Source organism: Entelurus aequoreus, linkage group LG14 (genome assembly GCF_033978785.1).
Source record: "Entelurus aequoreus isolate RoL-2023_Sb linkage group LG14, RoL_Eaeq_v1.1, whole genome shotgun sequence".
Lineage (NCBI taxonomy): Eukaryota > Metazoa > Chordata > Actinopteri > Syngnathiformes > Syngnathidae > Entelurus > Entelurus aequoreus.
In genome coordinates, this window is record NC_084744.1 from 24,812,567 (window position 1) to 24,824,712 (window position 12,146).

Sequence of the window (12,146 nt, forward strand, 5' to 3'; positions counted from 1 at the left end):
ACAACCCTTTTCACAATATAGAATGTGAGATATACAAACCCCGTTTCCATATGAGTTGGGAAATTTTGTTAGATGTAAATATAAACGGAATACAATGATCCTTTTCAACCCATATTCAGTTGAACGCACTACAAAGACAACATATTTGATGTTCAAACTCAAACTTTATTTTTTTTGCAAATAATAATTAACTTAGAATTTCATGGCTGCAACACATGCCAAAGTAGTTGGGAAAGGGCATGTTCACCACTGTGTTACATGGCCTTTCCTTTTAACAACACTCAGTAAACGTTTGAGAACTGAGGAAACACATTTTTTAAGCTTCTCAGGTGGAATTCTTTCCCATTCTTGCTTGATGTACAGCTTAAGTTGTTCAACAGTCCAGGGGTCTCCGTTGTGGTATTTTAGGCTTCATAATGTGCCACACATTTTAAATGGGAGACAGGTCTGGACTACGGGCAGGCCAGTCTAGTACCCGAACTCTTTTACTACGAAGCCACGTTGATGTAACACGTGGCTTGGCATTGTCCTGCTGAAATAAGCAGGGGCGTCCATGGTAACGTTGCTTGGATGGCAACATATGTTGCTCCAAAACCTGTATGTACCTTTCAGCATTAATGGCACCTTCACAGATGTGTAAGTTACCCATGTCTTGGGCACTAATACACCCCCATACCATCACAGATGCTGGCTTTTCAACTTTGCGCCTATAACAATCCGGATGATTCTTTTCCTCTTTGGTCCGGAGGACACGACGTCCACAGTTTCCAAAAACAATTTGAAATGTGGACTCGTCAGACCACAGAACACTTTTCCACTTTGTATCAGTCCATCTTAGATGAGCTCGGGCCCAGCGAAGCTGACGGCGTTTCTGGGTGTTGTTGATAAACGGTTTTCGCCTTGCATAGGAGAGTTTTAACTTGCCCTTACAGATGTAGCGACCAACTGTAGTTAGTGACAGTGGGTTTCTGAAGTGTTTCTGAGCCAATGTGGTGATATCCTTTACACACTGATGTCGCTTGTTGATGCAGTACAGCCTGAGGGATCAAAGGTCACGGGCTTAGCTGCTTACGTGCAGTGATTTCTCAAGTTCTCTGAAACCTTTGATGATATTACGGACCGTAGATGGTGAAATCCCTAAATTCCTTGCAATAGCTGGTTAAGAAAGGTTTTTCTTAAACTGTTCAACAATTTGCTCACGCATTTTGTGGTGACCCTCACCCCATCCTTGTTTGTGAATAACTGAGCATTTCATGGAATCTACTTTTATACCCAATCATGGCACCCACCTGTTCCCAATTTGCCTGTTCACCTGTGGGATGTTCCAAATAAGTGTTTGATGAGCATTCCTCAACTTTATCAGTATGTATTGCCACCTTTCCCAACTTCTTTGTCACGTGTTGCTGGCATCAAATTCTAAAGTTAATGATTATTTGCAAAAAAAAAATGTTAATCAGTTTGAACATCAAATATGTTGTCTTTGTAGCATATTCAACTGAATATGGGTTGAAAATGATTTGCAAATCATTGTATTCCGTTTATATTTACATCTAACACAATTTCCCAACTCATATGGAAACGGGGTTTGTATTATATTATATGTTTATATCATATACACCTCTCATTCCTCTCGTCCAGCTAGTGAATCTTGGGTTTTTTTTGCACCTCATCATTGCGGCGCCCCTTGCAGAATGCTGTCGCTGAGAGAAGATCGAAAGGGTCTGTTTTCCAGCAGGCTTCATTCTCTCTGCATACTCATAGCACAACGGGGTATGAGTATTCTTTTTGTCGTTTACAACCCCCACAAAAATGGCTTGTTTTTTTCATTACCAATCGACAGATGCGTAAAGTGATTCTTGAAGAAGAGATTCTGAGACCCTGAAATGAAGTCACTGCCAACATTTCCGTGCTCAACTGGCATGTGCTTCAAAATCCCCGCTTAAATGTAAACTATGAACTCCTCACCTGTGTCCTTGTCCACTTTCCTCCCATTCATGGTGTCCACAAGGCAGCACAGAGGGATGGCGAGCATCAACCAGTAGAGGTGTTTCTCTGTTAGCTTCATCTTCCTCTCGATGGAGAGATCTGCGCATGAAATCATTTGCTCATTGCCAGAACAGATTCCAAAACTGAAAAAAAAAAAAAACAGCCAACACTCACATTTTCGTCTTGCTTCTGCTGCTATTGACTTGATAAGGACTCTTGCTGCTCTGAGGAGATTCCACTCTGTTTTGACTTGTCTGAAGACTCAGTACGCTCCGCCCACCTACTTGACACACTGCAGGGGATGATGCAGTGAAGGGCACTTAGTTGCCCTGGTAACATGCACTAAATAGGTACAATACATATTGTGCCAAGGAAAGCTCCTTTGTCGTGACTTTATAGAACAAAACCAACATGTTTATAATAAGGTTGTCAAATTCAATGCATTAACTCATGCAATTAATCACTAAAAAAAATTGCATCAACCCAGATTAAATACGCTATTTATTCTGACTACACGTTCTCCTTTACATTAATTGCAAACGGTTTCTGGAAAGAAAGAATCTGACCGGTGTGCTCGCTGGCAAATTTCACTTCAAAATACACCCCAACGGAACTCTAGAGCAGACCTGGGCATTCTGCGGCCCGCAGGCCACATCCGGCCCTTTGTGCGTCCCTGTCCGGCCCGCGTGAGGCCAATCATAAATTACAAAATACATTTTAAAAAGTATCTGTCGAGTGTGCAATACAACGGTGCTGCTTTTGTTTTGAAAAGCATTATTTGTATTACTTCCATGTGGACGTATGCGCGTGCGTGATTGTGAGTGAATGTGAACAGCTGCAATCACAAATTACAAAATAAAGTTGAAAAAACATCTTTGTCGTGCGCGCAATACAACTGTGCTGCTTTTATTTTGAAAAGTGTTATTTATGGGCTTATGTCCGTGTGTAACCTGTGAGTGAAGGTGCACAGCGACAAGTGATGCACGGTTTACACCCGAGACGCTAAAAAGAGAAAAGTTGATGAGGAATGGTGTGTTTTCAACAAGACATGGACTGCCAAGCAACGTTCCCTCTAAGGTGCGCGCCTGCGCAATTGCGCACTGCTCAAGCGTCCTCTGCGCACAGCAAATATATGCCGCGCACCAAATCAAATCCCATCTGAATTCTAAACAAAATAAGCACATTTATTCTGTGTAATTTTGCAATGCAACTTTGAGTGACAGCGACAACAAGCGGCTCTAACGGTGTTCGTCAACACCGTTCAATTGAACACCGTTCAATTATTGTAACGTTTATCGAGATGCTTCGAGGCCAGGAATTATATTGATCACTTTATTGAGCAAAACTGTTTATATTCGGCCATAACCACACCAAATACATGAGTAAAACACTTCCATCTCGAAAAACTAGTCATTTTCTGCCGTACAAACCAGGCCAAAACCAACTTGTCATCTGTCACCAACACGCATACCACTAAGCCACTAGTGCGTTTATGGCCACACAAAAAGTCGGACAACTCAAACACCACACAAAGTTACACTATGACTCCTCAGTCATACGCTTATTTTACTGTCATTTATTATTAATGTTAATTTATTGATATTAATCATGGAATGCTGTAACTAGAGATAGTTACAGAAATGCACACTTCACCCTATGCTTGCATTTCATTGTGCAACATGAGGATGTTTAAGGGGAACTAAATGTGATCTCTGAAAGGGGTACAAATGATTTCCAAAGCAGTGCTTTTGGTATAAAATTAAGTTAGGTTAAATGAAAGTATTATTATTATTATTATTAATTATTATTATTATTATTATTTATCTTACGGTATATATCAAAAATAATATTGAGCAAAATTTAATTGAAATATTGTCGATGTGGCCCTCCAGCAGTGCTCGGGTTGCTCATACGGACCCCGGTAAAAATTAATTGCCCACCCCTGCTCTAGAGCCTTGTTTCTAGAAGGCCGCCAAAAACTACCGTATTTTTCGGACTATAAGTCCCAGCTTTTTTCATAGTTTGGCCGGGGGTGCGACATATACTCAGGAGCGACTTATGTGTGAAATTATTAACACATTACCGTAAAATATCAAATAATATTATTTAGCTCATTCACGTAAGAGACTAGACGTATATAATTTCATCGGATTTAGTGATTAGGACTGACAGATTGTTTGGTAAACGTATAGCATGTTCTATATGTTATAGTTATTTGAATGACTCTTACCATAATATGTTACGTTAACATACCAGGCACGTTCTCAGTTGGTTATTTATGCGTCATATAACGTACACTTATTCAGCCTGTTGTTCACATTCTTTATGTATTTTAAATTGCCTTTCAAATGTCTATTCTTGGTGTTGGGTTTTGTCAAATAAATTTCCCCAAAAAATGCGACTTATACTCCAGTGCGACTTATATATGTTTTTTTCCTTCTTTATTATGCATTTTCGGCCGGTGCGACTTATACTCTGGAGCGACTTATACTCCGAAAAATATGGTATGTTTCCGTATTGGCCGCAGCAGTACTCGGTTGTAATACACCTTTCCACCACTTGGGGCTGTAATGACAATCTCAAACAAACAGAAAGAAGTTCGAGTAACAATCGACATTCTATGTTGTAAATGCACTTACAGTAACTGGGCATTATAGTTCGGTTGCCAACAACTTGAGGGCTCCAGGTTCGATCCCCACCTGCTCCCAATGCCACCCACACTGGTTTAAATGTAACTTAGATTTTGGGTTTCACTATGTAAAAGTGCTTTGAGTCATTAGAGAAAAGCACTATATAAATATAATTCACTTCACTTCACAACTGTAATCCAAACACGGACGTAAAGCTCCTCCATTCTACAAGCAGCAATGCGCGCTTGTAGCATTCGCTCCGCTGATGTCATATCATGACAATTGAACTGGAAGCCAATACAATTTTCCCCAAGCTACGGAACAGGCTGAAGGTCAAAAATGTTAATCGCCCGTTAAAGGAACTTATACTTTATTTTTTATTTTAACAGCCATAATATGTATATAAATATATGTATATATGTGTATAAATATATGTGTATGGGCGGGTGGCGGTTGAACCAATTCGGAAATATATATACATAGTTAAATGTTGTTACCCACATACGAAAAACGAGCAGCACTCTTTGAAATAGGCAATTATTCATCAGGCACTGCTGCAGCTGTCACGCCAAATTTCTTCCCCCTACAAAAACCTTCCCCCACCCCATTTACTTCCGGGGCTGCGTCCAATAAAGTCACAAAGTTGCCGGGGGTCCTTAACCGGCCCGCGACTGTACTGTTTCGCGCCTGTACAAAAAAAACAATAATCGATTTCTTCAGATTCCAGCAGCTGTCAAAGACGAAGTATCCTTCCAGCGACGGGCAGTCAAAGCCGAAGTGCTATCGATCGCTGTCAATGACGTAAGAGGAAACATGACCACGGAAGTAAATGGGGGTGGGGGAAGGTTTTTGTAGGGCCAAGAAATTTGGCGTGACACAGCACACCACAACACAACACAACATAAGAAGAATAAAAAAATAAAAACATGGGAACGCCGGCAGCAAACGTGGTACGCGACAAACTAAAAAAGGGAATACTAAAGACCAGGGAAAAAACCCAACAATAATAGTCAACACTTTCTTAATGGAAATGACAATAATATTATTATAATGATAAATAATATTATCACGCATTAATATCTCTTAGCCTCTAATGCGTGGCCAAGATATATTAATGCGTGGCACGCATTGAATGTCTCTGCTGCATTGGATCAGTCTCCTTTCTTTAACAGGCAAAAGCTTTCTAACCTCACTAATGCCTTGCATCGTCTATATTAGATATATAACAACGGGCGGGTGGCGGGCGGTTGGGGTTTTGATAAAATGTTAGTTCGGGTGGATGGCGGGTGGATGACGACTTTTGTGATGCGGTTGCGGATGAAATAATTGCCTATCCGCGTATCTCTAGTATATGTGTATATATATATATATATATATATATATATATATATATATATATATATATATATATATATAAATGTATATGTGTATACATAAGCGGAAGAATATGGATGGATGGATGAATGGATGGAAATTGACAATAGAATTTATTGTTAAACAACCAATCTTTAGAAATATATTTAAAGACAAAATCCCAAACTGATTCCAGTAAAAAAAAAAAGAGATATCATGTTTCTTAGCGTAGTAATGAATGCTTCATTCATTATTATCGAAGTTGATTTCATAATTCCTTCTCTGTTGTTTGCCACATTGACCAACTGTGTGTCGCGGCAGCATCAGTCTCAGGATTTGTGAGTGACAAAAAAAATGCTTTGACTTGCTTTTTTGTTGTGTATGAATATCACCCATTTTTTTTCAGACCAATATTTATATTCAGGTCAGTAGGTGTAGTGTCATACTCTAGTGTAATTTAATAGTGACGCAATTTTCTGCTTAATTCGAACTAGTTTTCAATAAACCTAATCTTGTGTTTTAGAGACTTTGACTTAGACTTCCTTTTATTGTCATTCAAATTTGAACTTTACAGTACAGATAAGAACGAAACTTTGTTGCATTAACTTGTTGTAGTGGATAAAAGAGCAATAAGGTGCAGATATGAATACAAAGATTACTGTACAGATACATATATTGCACTTTTTCATATGCATCCACGTTTATGGATGTAAGTTATATTGTCTTTATATTCCAGCGAGTTAATCCGTTTTTTCTGCTACGGAGGCTGCAGAACCTCTTTCTAAAGTCCAGCAGTGAAAACAGTCCTTGGTGGGGGTGAGAGGAGTCTCTACAGATTTTCTGAGCCTTGGTCAGGCAGCGGCTTTTTGCGATTTCCCGGATAGGAGGAAGAGGAGTCCTGATGATCTTTTCCGCCGTCCTCACCACTCTCTGCAGATACTTCCAGTCTGAGGCACTGCAGGCTCCAGCCCAGACAGAGATGCAGTTAGTCAGTAGATGTCAGGGTTGCTCCTGACAGTTTGGTTGTGTTTGTCTTAGTTTCCTGTCAGTGCTTTTATTTTGTCTTCATTTCCTGATTATCTCCCTGAGTGCTTTGTCCCCTCAGCTGTGGCTGATTGGCACCTGGCCACACCTGGTGTCAATCAGCCAGCTGCTATTTGAACCTGCCTTCCTCTCCAGTCAGTGCTGGATTATTGTAGTGTCTACTTGTTATTTCTACCTGTCGTGTCATTGCAGCTCCTACCTGTTTTGTCGTTTATACCTGAATCCTGTAGCTGTTGGCAGCGTGCTGTTTTTTGTTCCTAGTTCCTGTTTGCTGGATCCTGTGTCCCGTTTTCCAGTTTGGTTCCTAGTTCCTGGTTTGTGTCTTTTCTTTATTTTTACTTGTGGACATTAAATAATGTTTTTCCGCACAATGCCTGCATCTTGGGGTTCGTCACCAACACACATTGACAGTAGACTTTCTATAGTGCCTCTGTAGAATGTCGTGAGAATGGGGGGAGGGAGCTGTGCTCTATTCATCCGACGCAAAAAGTGCATGCGCTGCTGAGCTCTTTTTACAAGAGCTCCGGTGTGTAGGGACCAGGTCATATTGTCATTATCTGCACCCCCAGGAACTTGGTGCTGCTTACCATCTCCACTGCTGTGCCGTTGATGAAGAGTGGAGTGCACCACTCAACCAGATGTTTCACCTCCTCCCTGTACTCCATGTCGTTGTTGTCACGGATGAGGCCCACTACTGTCGTATCGTCCGCATACTTCACAATGTGGTTAGTAGTGGACCTGGCGCAGCAGTCATGGGTCATCAACGTGAACAGCAGCGGACTCAGGACACAGCCCTGGGGGGAGTCGGTGCTCAGGGAGATGGCACTGGAGGTGTTGTCGCCCACTCTCACAGACTGGGGTCTGTCTGTGAGGAAGTCAAGCAGCCAGTTGCATAGGGGGGTACTGAATCCAAGGGGGGCCAGTTTGCTCACCAAGTGCTGCGGGATGATGGTGCTGAACGCCGAGCTGAAGTCCATAAACAACATCCGCACGTGTGTGTCCTTTCCTTCCAGATGTTCTAAGCTCAGGTGGAGTCCAGAGGAGATAGCGTCCTCTGTGGAGCGGTTAGGGCAATAAGCAAACTGGTATGGGTCGAATGTGGGGGGAAGTCTGGAGACAATGTATTCCTTCACTAGCCTCTCGAAGCACTTCATTATGATGGGGGTGAGTGCCACGGGGCGATAATCATTGAGAGCTTTCATCCAGTGCTAGAACTGTTTTTTTAAAACCCCAAAATAGTACATGGTCTTTTATGTTTGACCTATTTTACAGTAATTAGAGAATCTTTCATGAGCATCACCGCATTAGTTGTTTTTTTGTTTTTTCAATGAAAATCAAAGTATGTTCAGCTTTGAACTGCGTTGAAAATAAATGATGCATATACTGTACATCCGATATGGTTTCCATTGCAATCAAATGATACATATGAGTCTGATTAAATTTCCATTGCAATCAAATGATGCACATGCATCTGATTTGGTTTATTATAGCTCAAATACATTCCAAGCAAGCAACCTTTTCTATTTCAACTTCAACTAAAAAAGCACCAGAAAAATGATTCTCATATTTGGAGTCTGAACAATGACATCCCCTCTAACTGACAAAGCATCAGTATCTTGTTGTGGTTTTTATGACAGTTTGTATTGTTTAAAAACCTTATGTTTTTGTTCACAATTTGCCTTCACCTTTGAATAATTATGGCGCACAGCCAAGTTGTGTGCGTTCCAGTTGCGAGGTCGGATATCAAGATGGCCACATTTATGAAAGCTATTTCTGCGCTTGCCTTGTCTGAATATAAACTTTATGGGAAACTTATGGGAAAATATGCAAACTTTCTACAACCTTCATACACAGGGATGAAGGGTTAACACAAACGCTTTTGCTCGCAATATAGAACGTATAAAATACATAAAACTAGTGTTGTCCCGATACCAATATTTTGGTACCAATATTCTGGTACCAAAATGTATTTCGATACTTTTTGGGACGGCGTGGCGAAGTTGGTAGAGTGGCTGTGCCAGCAATCGGAGTGTTGCTGGTTACTGGGGTTCAATCCCCACCTTCTACCTTCCTAGTCACTTCCGTTGTGTCCTTGGGCAAGACACTTCACCCTTTGCCTCTGATGGCTGCTGGTTAGCGCCTTGCATGGCAGCTCCCTCCATCAGTGTGTGAATGTGTGTGTGAATGGGTAAATGTGGAAATACTGTCAAAGCGCTTTGAGTACCTTGAAGGTAGAAAAGCGCTATACAAGTATAACCCATTTATCATTTATTTATTTACTTTTCCGATACTTTTCTAAATAAAGGCGACCACAAAAAATTGCATTATTGGCTTTATTTTAACAAAAAATCTTAGGGTACATTAAACATATGTTTCTTATTGCAATGTTGTTACTGAATAAAATAGTGAACATACAAGACAACTTATCTTTTAGTAGTAAGTAACAGAGGTGGGACCAAGTCATTGTTTTGCGAGTCACAAGTAAGTCTCAAGTCTTTGCCCTCAAGTCTCGAGTCAAGTCCCGAGTCAAGACAGGCAAGTCCCGAGTCAAGTCCAAAGTCAAGACTGGAAAGTCTCAAGTCAAGTCCCAAGTCCTGCATTTTGAGTGTCGAGTCCTTTCAAGTCCTTTTAACCACAGACTAATATATTTACACAGATTGTTTATGCTTGTAAAACACTGTATTTATTTATTAAAACAAGTGCATTTGAAATTGCAGGAAAAAAAATAGTGCTGACATTGCACTTCATAATAGCACTATTAACTAGTCATTTTAAACATTTAACTCATTCCTTTACAGAATAAACCTATTTGAAAAAACAAGTGCAACTGTACTTATTTGCACAAAAGTGTTAACATTGTATTTCAATGGCATATTGCATTGTAACTAGTTCCACAGCAGTTTCTATCCTGTTCTTACCTTATCTCATTGATCTCATCTCATACTGTATGTGTGTTAATGTGTGCGTACACATGAAAAACATAACAAATACATGAACATAACAATGAACAGAGTTGTACTTTTTAGATGTCAGGGCCCCATGCAATATGTACACATATTCTTAATATAGTATACATTTTAACTGACCTTTACTTGACTACGTTTGTCTTTTTGTAGGTGGCTAAAATACGCGGTGCTGCTGACCGCCGTCTAACGTTACGTTACTGTGTGTGATACATTGACTAACGTAACGTTATGTATAGGTACCTCATGCAACCCTGCTTAAAAAAAATCACTTGACAAAAAGTATGAATAAGGTAGTGAACTGCAGTGGGGGCAACAGATTGCCGTGTTTGCAATGACGTTATAACCATAGACATCTTATAAGTAGACGCAGCATTGGCTGCTGTGACGCGAGCAATTTGGCCGCCATCTTGAAGTGGTGATGAGGAGCCGGCGAGCAGCCTAAACTGACAGTTGACAGGTAGAAAACAAAGATGGTGTTCAGCGTTTTCTTGCTCAAATGAGCGGACTGTTGAAAATAGGAATTGGGGGACTACTTTTCACAAGTAAGATTTGACATTAACGTATTATTGGTTTGTTTTGTGAAAAGAATATTAGCACAGAGTTGAGAAGGAGAAAAGATCTTCAATATTTATATGTGAAAATCACAAATAAATCTTCTCGGGGAGGATGACGCCCCTACAGGGGTTTGGTTTACAAACTTTCAGCCCCACCTAAAACAAAATTCACCAGCCGCCACTGATTATGATGCATTCTCATTTTAGGCAAAATATAAAACAATACTTTCTTAACAGTATAATTGTAACCAGGAATAAGTCTTCAAGTAACAATATTCAAATACTAACATTGTTGGGTAAGACAGAATTTGGTTTTATTACGAATCCAGAGAAACAGATTGGTGGTTTTAGCTGATATAAAGACTTTCAGGTGTTTATATATGTTTATGTTTAAGTATTTGGCAGACGCTTTTATCCAAAGCGACATACATAAAAAATACATACAAAACAATGACTGTAAACATGATAATTTAAGGGAAGAATGGAATACAAAATATCAATACAAAGTGTCAAAACAGAATAAACTCTCTGCTGCTGCAGCAACAGAGATACAGTCTATAAGATATATAGATATCTAATGTATTCATACATTGTTTATGTAGGATATACGCATGTATATATAACCTAATCATATTTTTTCTTCAATTTAAAAATAGCTGACCATTTTTTCCCCCCTCTCTGGGATTATATTCCCAGTTTTGATCTCGGACGTCTGGTCATTTATAGCATATAAGATTATTCTATTACTGTTAAGCAAACTATGAATAATAAAACACGCCAAAACATGTGTCCTTTATCATAGCTACACGTATGACAAAAAAACGCGTGAAAATCAGTGGTATTCAGTGAGGTAAAATGAATTAAATTGTGCTGACAGTTCATTGCTCCTGCCAAATGAATTGCACTGAGTGGAGCTGATCACCACTCCAAGATGGCGGCCCCGCGTCTCGTCTGCGCCAGTAGGCAGTAGCGCTCGATGCTGCGTACCCTTATAAGATGTCTATGGTTATAATGTTAGCAGTGAGTTTACAGCCTCACTCATTTAACCACACAGCAAATAAAAGTCACGTACTTAGCCAATAAACGTTAGCTTACATTCAAAACTTACCGTTCTGTGTGCAACTTCAAATGTCGAACGAAGTTAGAAGTTGTTGCGTCTCAGTCTGTAATATTCGAACTGCATGTTTAGCATACTGCAATTCGTTTTTTGTTGACCAAGTCGTAGTTTTTATACCCGAACGAAACCAACTTTGGTATAAATCTTTCTCACTGGCGCGTTGTTTGACAACTCTTGTTCATTGGTTGTCCTGCAATTTGATTGGCTGAATGCTGTGTGATGAAAACAACGTAGATCTAATTTGATTGGCTGTTGTACTGCGAGCACACACACTGACAGGCAGCACACACGCTGATAGACAGACACGTACAAAATGAAAGCTACGGAGCGCTGAATAACTTTTTAATCTTTGGGTTTTGGGGAAAGTAGCAAGTCATGTCAAGTCAAAAGGCTCAAGTCCAAGTGAAGTCACAAGTCATCGATGTTAAAGTCTAAGTCGAGTTGCAAGTCTCTTTACATTTTGTCAAGTCGAGTCTAAAGTCATCAAATTCATGAC

General features: G+C 40.0%; 1 protein-coding gene across 2 annotated transcripts in view; it reads right to left on the bottom strand.

Annotated features, from left to right (window-relative positions):
• The window catches only part of LOC133664566 (agouti-related protein-like), a 90,518-nt gene extending 78,682 nt beyond the window's left edge, over positions 1–11,836 (bottom strand). The window contains exons 1-3 of one of the 2 annotated variants that reach the window (XM_062069283.1): positions 11,642–11,836; positions 2,161–2,278; positions 1,966–2,085 (exon numbers count right to left, since the gene is read on the bottom strand). In XM_062069283.1, coding sequence (XP_061925267.1) covers positions 1,966–2,065 — 100 coding nt within the window. In that variant the 5' untranslated portion in view covers positions 2,066–2,085; positions 2,161–2,278; positions 11,642–11,836. Of the gene's footprint in view, positions 1–1,965; positions 2,086–2,160; positions 2,279–7,945; positions 7,993–11,641 lie in introns of those variants that run through there. The other variant, XM_062069284.1, reaches the window with a different exon arrangement.
• Between the last annotated feature and the right edge of the window lie 310 nt (positions 11,837–12,146).